We start from the raw sequence: 19676 nt of genomic DNA on the forward strand, positions 1-19676 counted from the left end.
GTAAAGGTTCACTTAACATGAGCTTCAGTGGCCTGAGTTCCCTAAAATTCCTTAAACAGAGTGAAGGCTTTCCTGATGGATGATGTGTAGCACAGAACTAGACAAAAAATGTCATTGCCCAATTGTTTGAAGGTTGTGGTTCTGTTTTCAGTGGGATAACTTCCCAAAAATCAAACAGCTGGATTTACATTTCAAGTCTTTTGGATGTTAAGGAAATTATTTTCTTGTAGAATTTCCTTCACTGTAAATATTAAAAAAAAAGTTATATTCTCCCTTCCTCTTTGGTTTGAAAGATTATATTTTTTGCTTGTCCTTCTAATGTCATTCTGCAAAAGCTGAGCTCCTGATAAACTGTAAGGCTCAGCCTTTCAGCTCAAGTTCAAATGGCTTTTGGATGCCTCTAGGTCCAACTGCCCTTTTACATGGGATTTTTATTGTTAATCTTCTATTATTGGGGGAATTATTTTGCAAACAGACCAATTCAGTAGCTTCAAGCTCTGAAACCTGTCAGGCTGGCTTTTATTCTGATTGCTTCTGATAAGGAGCTTTGGTAAGAATGTGTGCCTGCAGCAAGTGGAGAGACTCACCTTGGAGGGGAGCAGCTTCAAGGTCCCCGGGAAAGGGTGGCTCTTTCAGCTTGGCATGAAAAGGGAAAGGAGGTGTTGGAAACCAGATCAAACCTTGGAATTAATGTGGAACTGCACCAGAACCAGTGCAAGTGGTTTGTGTTATAAGCTGAGGGTGTTTTCCTGCATAACGATGAGTTGAAGCTTGTTCTGAGCGCTGGAGTTCCTGCTTTGTTCCCCATGTTCTGGCATTGGAAAGGTGTGAATTCCTGCTCTGAATCCCCTCTGCAGTGCCAGGGGGATCCAGGCAGGATGGACAAACTTTGGGCAAACCCTTTGCCTTCTCCATTCCTTCTGTGTGTGGGACACAAATACAGCCAGTGAGAAAACTCTGATGGATGGTGTGGAGTCAGGCTGATGGAGATTTAAGGTGATGAGTTACCTCAGGAACTACACCCTGCAGCAATTTCATTGCCCAGCTTGACCCTTTAAAAAAAGAAAATTTAAAAATGACATAAGACACATGATTTGTTTTCCCTCTTGCTCAGTGCCAGCTGCCTATTAATAGCAAGGAAATGCTTAAGGAACAATTCTCTTTAATGCTGATGGAAGGAAAGTATTTCCAGCACTGTTACACAATGTAAGCATTAAGAGGATTTGCTATAATTCCATTTCCAAGAGCTCACAATAAATAAGTGTTTTCCTGCATTATCCTGAGTGTTGTCTATAAAACTCACATAAAATTCTCTGTCTGGGTAGAGCTCAGGAGCTCTCTGAGAAGCTGCTGTGCAGGAGCACACCCAGGGGAGGATCATTTGCCAAAGGCCAATGATATTCCCAAGGATTTCAGGGAATATCCTGAGCTGGAGGGGACCCAGGAGGATGATGAGGGCCAGCTCCTGCAGAAAGGGCTGCTGTGTTTCAGAGCAGCTGATCCGAGGGAGGGCTCCTTCCTGGAGCATTTTTCTGCATTATGTGGGCACATTTTGTTGTGCTATTCCTGAGGCTCATGTTAAAAGGCAAAGCAAACCTCAGACCCTCTTTTGTGCTCAAGTAAAGGCTGCAGAACGACAGCATTTATTCCTTTGGCCAGGAAATCTCCTCTCCAGCAAGGCTGTTCACTTGTTCTCTTTCTTTCAAACAGTGTGAGCTTACCGAGGGCTGTTTCCCCTCCTTCCCAGGGAAGGATAGCTTTCCACTAACACAGAGAGTTCTGTTTCCTCTATTAAAAACAACTGCCCTCAAGTGGAGCAGGCTTTGTATTTTGCCCTGGAAACAGAGCAGCTCATTCAGAGATAAGGCCTCGCTGCATTTGGGCTCTTTGGTCACCTGATGGAGCCAAGGGTAACTTTTAGGCTGCTTTAGTCTGCATTCCTGGGATGCCTTCCCTGTGGCACTGCAATTCTCAGCCCGGGATGCCTGCCTGCCCGCCAGCCTTCCTGCTGGCCCTGGCTGCTGCCCGGGGGCACAGGAGCAAAGGGGCAGCCTTGGTCCCCAGAGCACCCGGCCCCATCCCCGAGGATGGCCTGGGGGGATCCCCAGCAGGTAAAAAATTCTGTCTGTGTCTCTCTGACCTTCTGCTTTTGGGTTTGTGAGTGGCTGAGTGTGAGCAGGTGAGAGCATCCTGCCCTGCCACCCTCCCTGTGGTTCAGCTGGGTGATTTGTGCCTCGGGATTTGCAGCCTCAGCTCCTTTCTGCTTCTGCTCGATGGGAATGGGAGTCCTGTGGAATGGCATTGGTAGAGCTGGGGAAATTAAAACAGCCCTGTTTTGGGTTAGGAAGTGTAGTGTGCTGCCTATTAAAATAGAGATTGGTCCAGGGAGCTGCTTCCAGAAGGTTCTCAGTGTTCTGCCTTGGTTTTGCTCCGTCTGTGGATGCCCCAACCGTGGCATGTTCAAAGGCAGGCTGGGCAAGGCCTTGGGCAACCTGGGCTAGTGGGAGGAGGGGGCCCTGCCCATGGCAGGGGGGCTGGGACTGGACGGGCTTTAAGGTCCCTCCAACTCTTTAACGTTCTGTGATTCTGTGATTATATTTGACCTTTTTTTCTGAAAAAGATAATAAAACAGGGATTAAGGGTGCTCCATATCTCAAATAATAATTGTAAGTGATGTATCTTGTGGCTTTGTCAACTCCAGAGAAGAATCCAGAGAAAGTGACACAGTGAATCCACGAGGGACCCAAGCAGAGTTTTGGGACTCAAGTGCAGAACACTTCCCAAAGTGTGAGCCTGGCTCAGCCTCTGCTCCATTCCTCAGACTGGAGAAGAGCAGAGTTTCACCTCAGCCAAGGCTTTGTTTTACAGCGGTTTAAAAGACCCTAGGGATCATTTTGGCAACAAAAGTGACAGTTTTTTTCTAAACAAAGATCGCTATCTTCTCAATCTTCCTAGTAATGTTTTTCTGGAGTCAAGACACAGCAACTCGGGAAAGAAAGAGGCTTCACCCTCCGCCTCCTGGAGCTCTGCTCCTGACCAGGGAAAGGGATTTAGAACCTTCAGCAGCTGGTTCAGCGACCAGCCTGCTCAGGCAATGTGCACAGAAAGGAAGAAAACCTTGGGTTCAGTTATTATGTATTTTTAAATCTAATTTTAAGCTACTTAGTATTTGAAGATAAAAAATCACCCAGTTCATGAATGAGCTTGAGGATGTCCCTGGCTCAGGGGTCTTGTGTGACACTTTCACACACATTTAAAAATCTTTGCTGAAATGGAATATGTCAATGCATTTGCTAATTTTTATTCTTTTTTTTTTTATTGTTTTCTTTAAGGCTGGGGCCACGGAAGCCTTGAAATACAGCCCGGATTTATCCTTCATATGAACCCGGTTGCTCCTGGCCGGGCCTGCTCCCGTTGTGTGCCCAGCTGAGTGCCCATGGTGCCTGCAGAGGGCGGCTGAGCGGGGCCATGCATCACCTCTTCGGGCTGGTGCTGGCACACAAGGACCTGTCCCGGGCGGGGGATCTCTTCTCCCTGGAGGATGCCGAGATCGAAGGGAGCCTCTCCGAAGCTCTTGAGCAGATCAGGATCATTAGTTCAGCTGCAGTGAGTGAAACGTTGTCCTTAATAAAATGTTTAATGAGATTGTATTGTATAAATAAGGGGGGGTATATAAACAATTTAAATTTCTGGTAAGACTTGAAGAGAAAATAATTAAAATATATTTATAAATTTTTAGAAATATTTATATTTTATTTATATTTTATGTATATACAAATATTTTATAAATTCTATATATCTCTCTTTATATATATCTATTTATATAAATATTTTTTTTAAATATTTTAAATTTTTTTAAAATGTGCTGACAAAATCCAGTTCCCACCAGATTCAAAGGTATTTCAAGGTCATCTTGAAGGATGAACTTGAAATATAATAAATATAATAAAGAATATATATTATATATATAATATATGTATAATATATTATATATTTTATATATTATGTATATAAAATATATAATATATATAATATTATATATCATATAATATATAATATATATTATATATTTAAATTATATATGTTTAAACTATATAAATATAGTTTATTATATATATTATATATAATGATATAACAAAACTTGAAACATAATTTTTTTAAATAGTTATTTAAAACATATTAAAGATTATATAAAGTTACAGAGGTCCATACCGTCCCAGTAATGAGAATTAAGACCTGTGGGATGACAAATTCCAGAGTTGTGTCACGCTGAACATTTGTTGTAAAGGTGGACATGGGAAAATGGACACTGGGTGGCTACAAACACTGAATTTGGTGGGTCCTGGCAGCCATTTCACTGCAGGTGTGTTTGCTTGCCCCAGGACTACCAGACCAACGACAACGACCAGGCCGTGGTGGAGATCTGCATCACGCGCATCACCACGGCCATCAGGGAGACTGCCTCCATCGAGAGGCACGGCAGGGCCCTGGTGGCCCTCTGGGAGTCCTGCCTGGAGCACAACCTGACGCCCTCTGGCAGGGACGAGGATGCCCCACATGCCAAAATTGCATCTGACATCATGAGCTGCATCCTGCAGGTAGGGCTGGGCTGGGAGCAGCAGCGCTGCGCTCTCGGTGCCAATATTTCTTTGTTTTACTTTTTAAAATGCTTTGGTAACTCTCTTTTTGTGTGCTTGGGAGTGGTGGCGTTTAAAACTCAGCGCTTGGGGAACCATTCTGATTCCTCTTGAAATCCTTGAGGTAACTCACAGAACTATGGGATGGTTTGGGATGGATCTCAAAGTCCATCCAGTGCCACCCCTGCCATGGGGACACTTCCCACTGTCCCAGCTGCTCCAAGCCCTGCCCAGCCTGGCCTTGGGCACTGCCAGGGATCCAGGAGCAGCCGCAGCTGAGTTATAAAAGTACATTTGCTGTTCCCTAAACCAGAGCTTTTATTGGCAAGCTCCTCTGCATTAAAACAAAGAGGTATAAACTGAGGTTTTCCAGCAGATGTGGGGGACAGTTGGAACAATAATGAATATCTGCCAGCTGGGCTGGATCTCAGGCAGGCCTCTGTTGATATCAGCAGCAGGGAGGTCCCCAAGGTTTGCAAACATCACTGGATCACTTTATTGAAATCTGCTCTTCATTGTCACCTCTGCATCTTCTGAGTGTGCCTTCCTGCCCTGATGTTTATCATGGAACAAATGAAACCTTTCTCCTTCCCTCTGAATCCAAACCTTTTCTTAACTAAGGATTTTATCTTTATTGTAAGGGGTGGGGGAAAAAAAAAAAAAGAATTGTTCTTTGGAATTTTCTTAGATCTTTTAAACCCTAGTCAGAGAGCCAAGCCTTATCTTCCCATTCTTTGTGTGGAGTAGCAGAGCAATAACTTGGAGCAGCATTTGGCTCCTGCTCCGTGGTGTCTCAGCCAAACATAACAAGGCATTATGTTGATTTAAACATGCTGCTGCAGAAAGCTCCATTTATTTGAAGGGCTTTTCTCGTTAAAGATGCAGCTTTTGGTCATATGGCAGCTGCCAGAATGATCTGTCTCGACACCAAGGGGTGGCTGCAGCCCCTTCTTCCCCAGGGGTCTCTGGGAGGGAGTGTCCACTGCTTGGCAAGTCTCTGCTCCAAGGGAAAATCCTCAGAGCCACTCAGGCTCTGTGGAATAACAGATTTGGGGTTTCTCAGTCTAAATTTATTCTAGTCAGGGCTGTTCCAGAATGAAAATCCAGAAAATCTGCTCTGCCTTCCTTCCCACTGTTCTGTTGCTGTCTGAAACATCTGGGTTCCAGGTTTGCCTGGGATTTCAGCTGCTAATTAGGCATAATCACACTGCAGGATTATTTTCAGAAATGGGGATGTGCTCCAGTTCCAAAGATCTGAGTGGAGAGGAGAGCACAGCACTGGTTAAGGAGGCTCCAGAGGAATGTGGGTGCTCAGTGACACACAAATGTGTCCTGCTGCTGTGGGGATTCAGCAGGCAATGGATGTGTGTGCTTTGAACACACAATTTTCTGTACAAATAATAGCAGAAAACCTTTCCTGACCTTGATTCCAAACCCCAGGGTGCACCCAGGGACCCTGAGATTTCAGAAGCTTGGAGCCATTTTAGAAGAGGAGTTTGCACTCCTGAAGGATCTCAGTGTTCAGAGGAATTGGTGGAGGTGCCCAGAGCAGCTGGGGCTGCCCCTGGGTCCCTGGCAGTGCCCAAGGCCAGGCTGGAACAACCTGGGACAGTGTGAGGTGTCCCTGCCATGGCAGGGGTGGCACTGGGTGACCTTTAAGGACCTTTCCAACCCAAACCATTCTGGAATTCTGTGAGTTTAAATAAACAAATGAAATCTTAATGATTACAGAATAATTAATGACCAATACTAGAGCTACTACACTGAGCAAGTGTCCAGTGCAGTCGCTGCTCCAAGGTGTTTCCTGTGCTTTGGGATGATGGATGCAGCCTCTGTCTTTCCAGGGAGCATCAAACACAAAATGTCTCGTTAGAAATGGCAGCATGTAGTTAGTGCACTTCATATCTTCTGTATTTTATTTATATTGATTTTTATTTATGCACCACATATTTTGTTACTGTCCTTCTGCTTCCTCTAGCAGAAGACAAAAATAGGACTATTCTTTTCTGCTGCAGTAGTTTTAAATTTCTGTATTTGCTCTTTCTTTGACTCCTGCCTACAGTGGTGGTACCAAAACATGACCTTTCTTGACAAGCTTTTTTCTCTTTTTCCCCTGTTGCTTTGACTTTGGTTTCCCTACTCTGCCCAGCACTAGACTACTATATAAATTTTTTTTTCCCTCATTTTTGCAGAATTACAACCGGCCTCCAGTGATGGCCTTGGCTGTGCCAGTGGCAGTGAAGTTCCTGCAGAGGGGCAACAAGGAGCTGTGCAGGAACATGTCCAGCTACCTGTCCTTGGCTGCCATTGCCAAGGCTGAGCTGCTGGCTGAGCACACAGAAACCATCGTCAGGAGTGTCCTGCAAGGTAGGCCCAGCCCAGAGCTGGGGTTTAATCCAGGTGTGTGACCATACCAGGTTGTGCTAGGCAGGTACAGAGCCATGATCTTACAGAATCAATCAATCTTTAGGGGTGGGAAAGGCTCCAGGATCAATCCAACCATTCACCAAATCATACGAGCTGTATAAAGCAGACCTATGGAAATATCTATAAATGTGATCAAATGTATTAATCACGCTCTAATAGACTTTCTCAAGGAATATGTGAATTTACTGCACCTCTGGAGGTTTTGGTATGGATTGGCTGACCCCCAGGGCAGGAAATACATCTGTACTCGTTAATATTCCCTGCTAATGGACTCCAAATTATTGGCCCTGATATGAGGCACCAGCCATGGAGCTCTTATCCTTCCTCTTAGTGTCACTGGCAAGGCTCCAAAGGAGAAATGGGGATGAAATTAATCCCATTCTGTGGTGGAATAGTCAGATGGAAGATATAAAAGCTTTGTAGTGGTTCTTTCATTTTGCCTACGTTATTAGCTTTATATAGAACAATGTTGCTAATCTCTTTACGTTTTATTTTTTGCGGTTTAAAAAGCCAAAAATATTCATTCCTCTATAAAAGGGACTCCAGTTGAATTCGAGTAATAAAGTTCACAGTGTTTGTTGCAACACAACGCTACTGCAGTGGTAAAATCAGTGTTCTCCTTCGAGCAGGGGTGATAGCAGTAAGTAGCAATAACTAATTATTAAAAGAACATTGTTAGGAAGATGTTAAGCCCTCAAAATAAATGTGTGCATCCTGTATTTATTAATTTATAATATTTTTAATAATGTGCTAACTTTAGTTGTTGCCATCTGTACTTTGTGGGGTAGAAATAGTGAGCATAGCGAGTAAGAGTAGTGAGAATAGTAGTAAGAGAAAGAAATAGTGAATATGTGCATGGTTTTGGGAAAAGCGATGTACGCCATAAGGTAGGTTTCAGCAGGGCTGAGTTGTGTATTTATGTTCTTCCACCAGCAGATGTTGCTGTGGATATCAGGTTTGGGAATTCCAGCCTGGAAGGGGCCACTCGGAACAGGCAAAATGATTTGTTTGGCGTGGTGGCTTAATTACCCTGCACATAATTGGCGTGCGAGGCTGGGTCTGCAGCAGGCTGGGAGCTGAGCTGCCCTGAGAGTGTTTGCTGAAGGGAGCAGGAGGCTTGGCTGCTCAGGATGGATTTCCAGGGCAGTTTCTGGAGACAAAGCCGTGTTGTGGGGCTGCGCAGACGGGGCTCGGCCTCGTGGCACCAGGCTGAGCAAACTCTGGCCCCTTGCCTGCAAGTGCTGGAGAGGAACTGCAGCTTTTCATTACTTGGGGCAACTCTTTGGCTGCACAGCCAGGTTCTTATCTCATTAGCTAAAAAGGAGCTCTCTGGGGAGGGTTTGACTGCTCTGAGCTCCGCGCTGACACCGCCCGTCAGCACCGGGGTCGCACGGATTTATTCCCGTTTATTCCCGGGGGACAGCAGCAGCTCTGCCCTGCAATCCGAGATTCCCGTGGCCTCCCCACCTTCCAGGGCAGCTCAGGCATCCTGTGCTGCTGGGCTGGGGCTCAGCCTCGCTCCCCCATCTGTGTGGGCAGTGCAGGATTGCAGTTATTTCATAACTGGAGCCCAAATTGCCCCAAAATGCTATTTCCTCCTAACTGCTCCAAAGGAAAGCGTAGCTCAGCGAGGAAGGAAGGATGGAATTGTGCTGGAGGAGGTGGGCTGTGCTGCTGGGCTGATGAAGGAGGAGCAGAGCACTCTGGAAAAGGGAGGTTTTCCAGCTGAGTCAGTGAGGATGGAAGGCCTGGCTTAGCCTTTGGTCCTGAGCCAAAGCTGAGCTGAGACAGGAGAAGGCTCCTTCCAAGACAAAGCATCTCAGGTATGAGCTGCAGCAAGAGGAGCAGCCAGGAAGGATTTCTGGAGATATTTTTGAGGATTTTCCTTTTCCTGCTGCATTTCAGGGACATTTGTTTTCACTTAATGGAGGGCACTGAACAGAGGGGGGATTTGAGAGTGGTTCTGCCCTTGCACAATGGTGAGACCCCAAGTGTTTTTGTAACTCTGAATATCTGGGTTTTGGCTGCCAGAGATGAACAGAGGTAATATTTCGTTGTTCTCTAGCTAAGGTTATTTGCAGATATTACTTAGTGAGGGATTTTTGTCAAGTTTACTGCCAAGCATTTATAACATAGATACATTTTTACTGCAGGGTAACAGGAGAAATCCCAGCAATCAGAGCAATTCTTTCCCCTTAAATAAGCAGTGCTGCCAAAACTTTGGAGCAGGTTGTATAACTTTAGGTATGAAGCACAGCCCTCTTGAATGGCACAGGAAAGTGGAATTTACCTTTTTTTACTACTTTTGTATCCGGGCAGCAGGGATCTGTCATGGCCAGGAGGAAGTGTAGCAGCAACATGTCAAGAAATTTGTCAAAGTGTGTTCTTAGGACATCTGTGGAGAATGAAGGAGACAGGGAAACATGGGGGGATAGAGGAGAAGGATGGGCTGCTTCCAGGGGAAAGAGGAATTGTTTGAATAAGACATTCCTCATGATAACTTCTTCAGAGGCTTCAACAGGTAGCAAGAAATGGTTCTTGTTGTAAATGGTTGCACACCCAGTGAGTGGGGTATTCATCATTCTCTGCTTGAGCTCTGTTCTCTACATGGAAATCATCAGCAGTTCCTTGGCTCCCTGCAGCTGCTGCTGTGCTCTGTATCCAGCCCTAGGCTTTCAGGGGATTTGGGATAAGTTTGTGTGAGAGAGAAGAGAATCACTGGCACTTAGCAGCAATTCTGTCTTGTACAAACCCCCTGAGGGCAGCAAACAAGTCCAAATGTACCTCAAAACCTGACCCTAGAGGGCCAAGACTGTGCATGAGGTCCCTGCTCCTGAGATGTTGAATTGATGTTTTCTCTATCAGCAGCTAAAACAGCATGGTTCAAAATGTGGAAAAAGCCCCACTTGGGGCTTGGTTCAGAATTTTGGTTTATGAGAGGAGCAGAGAGTTTTAGTCTAGTAAAGTATCTTTATTTACAAAACAACTTTACAAAAATAATTTCAATAAAATTATCACAAAGTCAATGTACAATATAATACAGCTGCATTTCCTCCCAATGTCACGTCAGATTATGATGGGGAATATTATTTTTATATCAATCCATGGCATAAATAATGCTTTAAACAAGGAACTAGCTTTCTTAGAGCCTACACATTACTAACAAAGATTAATAGACAACACATTTCTTGATTTGGGTGCTTCCTCTGTAAAATTCACATTAACAGTATTGGAGAGAGCCTGGAATGGTTTGAGTTGGAATGGACCTTAAAGCTCATCCAGTCCCACCCCCTGCCATGGGCAGGGACACCTCCCAGTGTCCCAGGCTGCTCCAATCCCCAGTGTCCAGCCTGGCCTTGGGCACTGCCAGGGATGCAGGGGCAGCCACAGCTGCTGTGCTTTGCAGAGCCAGGTCAGATTTTCCTCAGCAGGGATGTTGGGAGCTCCATTTGGTTCCTGAGTGTCCGTGGTGACCCTCACTTTACACATCAGAAGCCCTGCACTGGGGAGACAGAGCTGCCTGGCCCCAGGAGCAGCTTTCCAGTGGCACCCCTTGGTGTGTGGCTGTGTTTTCAGGGTTTCTCCAGGACAGCAGGCAGAGATCCATCCCATCTCCACAGTGCCTGCTCCTGTGAGCTTGCAGGGCTGCCATTCCTTGGGGATTCCAGAGGCCGGGGCCGCTGCAGCTCTGGCTGTCGCAGCGTTGACGTTCAGCTCTGCGCAATCCGTCCCTGTGCAGCCCCGGCTTTAGGACACGTACTGGGCCCCTCCGTAGGGCAGCACCTCGGTCACCCCCCAGCCCACCACGTTGCCCCGGGTGCCACAGGTGTCCCCCGTGCTCTGGGCTGTCACCTCGGCGGGGCTGAGCACTCTGTCCCACAGGTTAAAGCCAGTCAGCTTCCCCGAGAAGGCCAGGGCTTCATCAAACCCTCCTCCCACGCAGCAGCCGTTCTTCTCCTGGCCCAGCTGCAGGATGCCCCCGTCGGGGATGGTGTGAGCCCCAGCCACGTGCCAGGCGCTGGCTGCCAGCTCCCCCTGTGCCCACAGCGATGCAGATCCGTTCTCCGAGCTCCAGGAGCCGCACAGGTGCAGCCACTTGCCAGGAACCACCACGTTGGTGGCAGCCAGCTTGTGCTGGGCGCTGCCCACGGCCAGCACGGCCGAGGCGCGGCTCAGGTACAGCTGGATCTCGTAGGGGTTGAACCTGGTTCCGTAGGAGAACACGATGGTTTTGTCCAGGGCCTCGGTCACCTTGAGCCAGATGCAGGCGGTGAAGGAGCTCAGGGTCATTGCAGAGGTCGGGTGCACGCTGCCAAAGATCTTCCTCGAGCGCATGGGGAACAGAATTGCGGTTTCACAGCCTGGAAGGGGTTAGAAGATTGTCAGGTAAATAGGAACCGGGTTATTTGTATGTGCACAGCTGGGACCTTTAACACTGCATGGCATCAGGAAGGTTGGAAAAGACCTATGTGATCACCAGGTTGTGGCTGCCCCATCCCTGGCAGTGTCCAAGGCCAGGCTGGACACTGAAGCTTGGAACAGCCAGGGATAGGGAAAGGTGTCCTTGCCATGGCAGGTGGGATTGGAACAAAATGATCTTTAAAGATCCCTTCATCCCAAATCACTCCCTGATTCTGTGAACTGCCAGCCCAGCACCACCATGTGCACCACTCAACCAGGCCCTCAAGTGCCACATCCACCCATTTTTGGGCACTTCCAGGGATGGGGACTCCATCACTCCTCTGGGCAGCCTGTCCCAATGATCCAGTGCTCACTTCCAGGCTTCCCAAAGGGAGCTGAGAGCTCAGCTCGTCCAGTGGGATGCAGGAACCTACCCCAGGAGGACTGGAAGGAGCTGTGGAGGAATTGCTGGACACTATGGCAAGGGATAATCTGGCTGCAGGAATCTCTGGGCTCTTTTCTGCCTGCACAGGGGGCACTGCACAGTCCTGGGATATCCAAAGGGTTAATGCAGCCTGTCTGCCCTGCTGCTTCCTTTGGGAAGCTCTGAATGGAGCACCACCCCTGGGAGAGGGACTCTGTCAGCCCCTGGAATTGGGTAATTCTGCCAGGTAATTGGGTAACCCTCCCTTGGCGCCACTGAATTGTTGTTTTATCCTCTAAGTCTGGGGTAGTGAAAATACCAATGTGCCAAGGGAAGGGGTCAGGGATCCCCTCAAACAGCAGGTTTGGCATTTCCAGGAGAGGGGGGAGGCTGTGCCATGGATAATGGACATCTGGGCACAGGAATGGAAAAGGAAGAGCAGAAAATGTTGGCAGGAACATGCTGAGATGGGCTTGCTTCCTTAATTTACATTACTCCCTTTCCTGGCCCTGCCTTTAATATTTTTTGGTCAGGAGTTTTCATGGGCACTGGTTAAATGGGGGAAATTATGAGACAACTGATTTTAACCAGCTCTTCTCTCATGTCCCATCAATCAAAGTGTTGAAAATAGAAATTAGATTAGTTAAAACCACTAACAGAAATTTATGCAGCTTGGGAAAGCAACTGGTGATCAGTAAAGCCAAGACATTTCTGGTGGTTTCTGTGCTGCTCCCTGGTTGCACCCAAGTTAATATCCAAGGTGACAGGAGGGAACAAGCAGCCCCTTCTCCAATTAAGCTGCTTCATTTCCTGTTTAAAGAAGCTGGAGGATCCGAAATGTCTAAAACGTGTGTGGAAATTTCTGCTCCGGGGAATGAAGGACTCTTTGTGCCCTCCAGGACTGAGCTGCTGTGGTATTTCATGGGCTGCTTCCCTCCAGCTCTGAGCAGATTTTACACCGCCCATTGACCCTTTTGAGGAGGGGCAGGCTCAGTGAGCAACTGCTGGGGATTCTCCTTAAAATGCTACTTAGGAGCACTATTGTGAAAAAGATTTTAATTAGCAGGCTTTCAGGCTCTCTTATCAAAGCCTAAACAAAATTAAAACCAGCCTCAGTGAAGAACAAAAAAGTGTGATTAGAAAATCCCTCAAGAGTATGGCTGGCAGTAAGTCAAGATGTGAAAAATTAAAGTCAGTTGCTAAAAATTCCCTTGGAAAAAAAAAATCCAGAGAGATACTCTGGAAGTACTTAAAACGCAGCCTTTAAATTTACAAGTATGGTTGTTTTATGTAAAATCATGTGGGAACCAGTGGAAATAAACTGAATTTCCACTGATGATCCTTACTGCAGATCGAGTTTGTTGCTCTCACCTAGGGCAGAGTGGCTGCTGAGGTACAGGGAGATAAGGAATGAGATCATGCTCTCTGCACGGTTTGTGTTGGGGGAAAAGAGGAATCTGCTCAAAGACCTCCTCCCAACACACAAAGATTTCTGAGGTGGTGTGATAAAGCAGTGAAAAGAATTTACTTCTAAAGCTGAGTCTGCCCTGCATGAAGGGATGGGCTCAGGTTAGGCTGTAAAGGCTTTGATGTGAGCAATTCTGTGGCTTTTGTTGCCTTTGCTGCAGCAATTACTGCTCCTCTCTGCTCCCTGGAGATGCTGCACCCCCTCTCTCCTACGCACCACCCTGCGGGGTAGATTTTAGGGGGGTTTAGGTGGCAATAACTTATGTTTATGGAAAACAGAGCCATTAATCAGCAGTTAGAAGCCCAGCAGTGCCAGCTCACCAGTGGGCAGGGTGATTTCAGTGCAGTTTGGCTTGCACATGGTGATTCTGCACCCACATTTCAAGAAACGAGGGGCTGCTCTGCCACACCCAGTCTGCTGCTTTTCTGGGTGTCTCCTTGCCCTGCACAGAAAAGCTGAGTTGGGATTTGAGGCGTGAACCCACCTTTCTGTGGCCACCTCACTGACCAGTGCAAATGTTTTGGAAAAGGAAAAATCCCCCAAACACAGCAGCAGCACGGGTCACTGATTTCTCTGTGCCACTGGGAATATCCAGGGCAGGATATTCCCACTGGCATGCAGGGAATGTGCCCTCCCTGCCCTAGAATTGTGCTTGGCTGGCTGGCAGCAGCATGTCAGCTCTTGGGCACCAGGCTGGTGAGGAGATGCTCATGGAGGAAGAGGAAGGAGTGGGAACCTGCAGGAGAACAGGAGAGCTCCCTGACTGCTGCAAATGCACAGGAGTCACCGGCTGGGAAGGCAAAAGGTGAGAGAACATCATCTGGGTGTCTAAAATACATTTGTTGCTCTCTGATAAGGGCTTTGATCTGGGAGAGCCAGGAGGAGGTGGGATCCTGGCTGGCTCTGCCCTGCATGAAAACTTTGATGAAACTTTTCTTTGATCCTATGTTTGAAAAGCTCAGTGCCTCTCTTTCCACCAGTTTGGGGTTCCCTCCTTCACACACAGCCTGTTCCAAGCTGCCCTGCTGCTGCTGGGGCTGCTTTGGAGCTGCTGCAGAAGGAGGTGCCCAGGAGGGGGTTTGTGGATCCCTGTTACTGCAGAAGGAGGTGCCCAGGAAGGGGTTTGTGGATCCCTGTTGCTGCAGGAGGTGCCCAGGAAGGGGTTTGTGGATGCCTGTGCTGCTTTGGAGGTGCCCAGGAAGGGGTTTGTGGATCCCTGTTGCTGCAGGAGGTGCCCAGGAAGGGGTTTGTGGATCCCTGTTGCTGCAGGAGGTGCCCAGGAAGGGGTTTGTGGATGCCTGTGCTGCTTTGGAGGTGCCCAGGAAGGGGTTTGTGGATCCCTGTCAGTTTGGAGTGGCCTCCCCCGAGCTCAGGCTGGCCTTACCTGCTGGCAGCAGGTGCTGAGCTGCCCATTGCTGTGACGCCCTCAGCTCAGCCCGGGTCTGCTGCAGCTCCTTCCACAGGGAGCTCAGGATGGGGCTGTCCCCTGGGCTGCCACGCTGTCTGTCCTGCTGCAGGGCTGTTTGGGCTGTTTGCCGTGCCTGCTCCTCGGCCCTGCCGCGCCAGGCGCTCTCCAGCCAGCCCAGCCTCGCCGACACGTTGTGGCTCAGCTGCAGGACGTGCTCCAGAACCTTCCCTTGCTCCGACTCCTGCAGCCTCCGGGCCTGCTCAGCCTGGTCCCTGCTCCTCAGCAGCGCCTGCTCCACCTGGGACACCACGCGCGAGGTGACGGCGGTGACAGTGCCCGCCAGGGTGGTGGCCAGCTGGCTCAGCTCTGCCCTCAGGGTCTGCAGCTCCAGCCTGGGCAGATCATCCAGAGCCTGCAGCATCATGTTCTCCTTCATCTGCGAGTTCTCCAGCATGATGAACAGCTTGTCCCACTTGCTGTGCTCCCGCTGGCAGTCGCAGGAAGCAGCTGCAAGGGAACGTACAGATGTTGCTGTTCCTTGGTACCGAGTGTCACACGGCAGCGTTTGGCAAAACCCGGCTCTGTGCAAGGCTGTGTCCTGTCACAGAGTTGTGGGCTCAGGCTGGTTTGGGCTGGAAGGGACCCTACAGACAATCTGGTTCCAGCGCCCTACCGTGCTGGGGCCGTGCCTTTCCCTCTGTATCGGGACAGAACCGTGCAGGGGTGTGATTACAGAGATCCTAAACCCCTGGGACAGCAGCAGCCCTTGGGAGGAAAGCTGAGAAATCAAGAGCCTAAAGCACAGCCCAAGGCACCCATCCAAGGGCTTTACCTTGACTGCCCACAATAACCCCCTGCTACGAGCATGAGCCTCTCCCTCTGGAAAAAGTAAATTATGTTTGCAGTAATAACTCTTAGAAGAGCTAGGCAGCACCGAAGGCACTTCTGCGCTTAAATTCAGTTTAAATTTACTCACCTTCCTCAGCCGCAGGAGCTGGACCTTCGATTTCATTATCCAGATTCACGTACATGAGCTCGTAGTCATCGTCCTCATCCACCACAGAGCCAGAAACTCTGAAAGCACAGAGCAGCGTGAGCAGGGACAGGAGCTCTCGGGGCAGCATTCTCCTGGCGCTCCTGGGGCTGTGCAGGAACTGCAGGGGCTGTGAGAGCTGCAGGAGCTGCAGCGGAGCCGGGGCTGTGCAGGAGCTGCAGCGGAGCCGGGGCTGTGAGAGCTGCAGGGCTGTGCAGGAGCTGCAGCGGAGCCGGGGCTGTGCAGGAGCTGCAGCGGAGCCCCGAGCGAGCGCAGGCAGCGCCCGAGCCCAATGAATGAGCGAGCGCTGCCGGCTGCGCCTTTTGGGGAGGGAAGGGAGGGAAGGGGGCGGGCAGCTTGCTCAATCCCAGCCCTCCAGGTTGGCCTGGGGATGCTCTGAGTGGCCGAGGAGGGAGCCAGGCTCGCCCCAAGGCGGATCGGACGTGCAGGACTGCGCGGGCTGGGCTGGGTTGGGTTGTTTTGTGTCGTTTGTGCAAAAGAAAGCGTTCCCTGCAAGTTGAGTTTGTGGTCGGTGTGTGCCAGGGTTGTGGAAGGGATTGGTAGAAAAATAAACATACCTGGAGCTGGTTTGGGTACTCGTGTCTGGTTTAGCTAAATAGCGCTGCTTTTTTGGAGGGTTAGGCGGTGCTGTATAATAAATTCTATTATATACCAACAAGTTATTGCTTTAAGCAATAAAGGAGACCTCTCAAGGAGTTCTAACAGCTTGTTAGGGTCCTCCTTTTCCAGCCCTAATTAGCACTTACACCACCATTACTCCGTGGATAATCAGTTAGTGCTGTATCCTGTTTTGGAACTGTAAGTCTGCAGCTGCACAATCAGAGTTGTGTCTGTTACCTTTGAAAAAGCCAAAGAAGGTGCTTTTGGATGAAACATTAATTTAGTCTAAGTCGTATTGGTATTAATCTGGTTTAAATTCTGTAATCCTATTGGTTCAACAGGCCATTAATCATGTCAGAGATGCTTTGCTTAGGTGAGATTAGGGATGATCTCATACGGATTGTGTATTGGCTATGAAACATCCAGAGAATAGCAAAAACCTCTCCTGTAATTACATCTGACTTGGAATCTGTGCTCCCTTTCCATTTGTGTCTCTGGTTTTGCTTACAGAAACCTGCACTACCTGTGCCTTGGGTACTGGGGAGGAATTCCTCCCTGGAGAGTGGTGGGGACAAGGTGGGGATGGGGCACAGGGTGGGCTCTGATCCTGGAGGTCCTTTCCAACCTGAATGCTTCCATGACTTTCCAGCAGGTATGTGCCAAACCTGAGTCATCCTGGGGAAAGAAATTGGTCTTGGTGCTTGAGTTTTGTCTTTGGAAACGCTTTGGAGTGAAAATCCATCTGCCCACGGGACACTGCAATGTGCTCCAGGGCCCCTGTTCTTCCCGAGCTCTGTGTGCTGCTGGGATGGGCAGAGCTGGAGCTTGGACAGCCTTTTCCAGGAGTGGGTGCAGGGCTGGCACCACCCCACCACGCCCCTGGGGTCCCTGCACGGAGTGTCCCCGGCTGTAGGACGCCGTGTGCTGGAATTGTGTCATTCCCAGCATGTGGTCTGCTCGGGAAGGGTGAGGAAATCTGATCTGGAAAGTGCTGGGGGTCAGGGTGGCAGGGAAGGAAGGCATTTAGGGAGTTGAGTGGGATGTTTTTCCATTCTCACACAACAAACATTTTCTTAGTTTAGACTGAGGCAGATGAAGCAAGATTGGGAACAAATGAATTATTCAGAATTCCCGATATCACCTCTGGCTGTCCGAGCTCTGGGAATCAGGGGCTTGGGGAGCTGGGTGTGCATAAATCCCCTGGGAGCCCACAAAGATGTGACAAACAAACAGCTCTGAGTGTCCCTTGCTACCTCAGACATGAAAAGACCAGAAAGTGGCCAGCTGGGTTGTGCCTGCTGACCTTTCTTGAGGTCTCTGAAGAACAGCCCCAAACTGGGATATCTGGGATTATTTACACGTGTGTGCACAGGTTCTTCACTTAAAAGCAATTCCATGTCAGTGAGGTCACTTCAATCTCCCTGCAGAGGGAGGGGATTGCTCTGACTGCCTTTGCTTTCCATTTATCTTGGTTAGGGAATATCAGCCCAGCAGTGTTTGCCGCAGGAAGCTGCCCAAAGCTGCGCTAGCACAAAGTATTTTTTGTTAGAGAGGTTTGGTGGCTGCACTCCATCATCTGTGATTGCATCACTCCTCTGATACACCCCACACTCCAAACGCTCCTTTGCCAGACTAAATAATCAGTCTTCCCTTCCAGATCCCTTCCTATCCCTGACATCCCAGCTTAGGCAATAGCATGGCTCGGGTCGGTCTCTTTCCTTGCTTAAAGCTGTTATTTTTGTTTCTGCCTCTTGGATCCCTTCCCATCACGCTTCTATAGCTGGGAGGAAATTTGCCTGTCCAGGAATACGGGAATTTCATCTTTTGCAATCATTGCTGAAATTTGACTGGAGTTTAAGGGCTCTGCTCCACGTGGGCAGTGCAGACTAAGCAAGGGCCAGTGCAAAAAAGGACTTAGTACTGGAAGCTCGACGTCATCTGGAGAGAAGATAATTTTTGGTGTATTCAGTACAAAATATTTCCATTTCGAACTATGACGTGAGTCTGAAAGTTCCAGTGAATCCATCCTCATCCTGGGTTGGAAAGGACCCCCAAGGATCCTCCAGTCCAACCCTGGCCCTGCACAGATATCCCAACAACCCCAGCCTGGGCATCCCTGGCAGTGCTGTCCAAAGGCTCCTGGAGCTCTCAGGGCTGTGCCCTTCTCTGGGGATCTGGGCAGTGCCCAATATCCTCTGGGGAAGACCCTTTTCCTGATCTCCAGGTTCTCCTCTGGGGGAATTGGTGCTTGGCATCAATCCCATGGAAGGTTAGCGGTGCCATTTTTATCCAGATCCACCGGGAAGAGCCCAGGGAACGTGGTTAGAAAATGGCCAGAGTGGAGCAGTTTGCTCATCATTTCAGGGTGATTCATCAGCCAATCTCTTTCCTTTGCCCCTGACTTTTGTGACTGTAGAACAGAACAAGATGAATTTGCCATGTGGGGTGGGAGTGGGGTCTGGCCTGGCCTGTGGCCCTGCTGGGGCTGCACGGAGGGCTCAGAGCAGCCCCTGGGAGGCAGCCAGGGATTCTCCAAGCAGGACAAGGTGCAGAAGTGTGGCTGGCTGCATGGAGAGCCACTCCTGAGAAGGATAGGGACCCTCAGGGATCATTACAAGCTGTGGGGCTCAGAGCTGTCTGAACCTGCCCTGAGTTATGTGCTCGTTTCTTGGCTCAGGAGGAGGTTGTGAGACCCAGCCGTGTCCTGGGGTGCATTTTCTGTATCTGGCAGGAGCCCCACGTGCTCCAGTCTGAACCCAAATATCCTTTTCCTACCATCCATGAACAGATCTGCTTATCTTCCAGAGTCATCCGGCTCAGATGTAAATGGGAGGAAAAGCAGCAGGCCAGAGAGCTGATTCCTCTTGGAAACCAAATCCAAAGAGGCCGTGAGGACTTCCAAGGGTTTACAGAAAGGAGCCATACTAGGTTGCAATAGGCAGATGTTTTCCATATGTTGCTCAAGTGAAACTTAAATCCATTGAGGCAGGCATGTACTGCGATGTGAAGTTATATATTTTGGTATGAGCCTGGGCTTCAAATTGAATTATGCACAGACATCTTAAGAAAACGTGTGAGAGAGGGTTTAGCATATCTCTGTCTGTCTGCAGTTGGCTCTCTCTGGCTCCTTTCTATTCCTGGAAATGGCATCCTTAACTATTTCTGTTCAAATGCATGTTTAGCTCTCTGTTCATCAACTATTCCTTCCATATGATGATTATTTAATTTGAAAATCTGAATCTCAGCAAAGGAGAATT

At 48.8% G+C, this 19676-nt stretch overlaps 2 protein-coding genes across 4 annotated transcripts in view; one reads left to right on the top strand and one right to left on the bottom strand.

The window, feature by feature from the left end:
- The first annotated feature begins 3449 nt into the window (after positions 1 to 3449).
- The window catches only part of VEPH1 (ventricular zone expressed PH domain containing 1), a 51462-nt gene continuing 35235 nt past the window's right edge, over positions 3450 to 19676 (top strand). For all 3 annotated transcript variants that reach the window (XM_054282914.1, XM_054282915.1, XM_054282913.1), the window contains exons 1-3: positions 3450 to 3606; positions 4383 to 4598; positions 6830 to 7004. In XM_054282914.1, coding sequence (XP_054138889.1) covers positions 3469 to 3606; positions 4383 to 4598; positions 6830 to 7004 — 529 coding nt within the window. In that variant the 5' untranslated portion in view covers positions 3450 to 3468. The remainder of the gene's footprint in view (positions 3607 to 4382; positions 4599 to 6829; positions 7005 to 19676) is intronic.
- On the bottom strand, positions 10812 to 15889 carry PTX3 (pentraxin 3). The gene is made up of 3 exons (XM_054282929.1): positions 15742 to 15889; positions 14742 to 15272; positions 10812 to 11425 (listed from the first exon to the last, which is right to left on the bottom strand). Exons 1-3 carry the CDS (start codon positions 15887 to 15889, stop codon positions 10812 to 10814), a joined length of 1293 nt encoding a protein of 430 aa, XP_054138904.1.

The sequence above is a fragment of the Melozone crissalis genome, unplaced genomic scaffold, assembly GCF_028551555.1.
Source record: "Melozone crissalis strain CALT ecotype California unplaced genomic scaffold, PUWL_Pcris_2 ptg000034l_1, whole genome shotgun sequence".
Lineage (NCBI taxonomy): Eukaryota > Metazoa > Chordata > Aves > Passeriformes > Passerellidae > Melozone > Melozone crissalis.

Coding starts and splice junctions, on each gene's coding strand:
- PTX3 (XM_054282929.1), bottom strand. CDS start 15,889: ATGCTGCCCCGAGAGCTCCTGTCCCTGCTCACGCTGCTCTGTGCTTTC. Junction 15,273..15,741: donor AGCTCCTGCGGCTGAGGAAG/GTGAGTAAATTT, acceptor GTTCCCTTGCAG/CTGCTTCCTGCGACTGCCAG. Junction 11,426..14,741: donor TCAGCACCTGCTGCCAGCAG/GTAAGGCCAGCC, acceptor AACCCCTTCCAG/GCTGTGAAACCGCAATTCTG.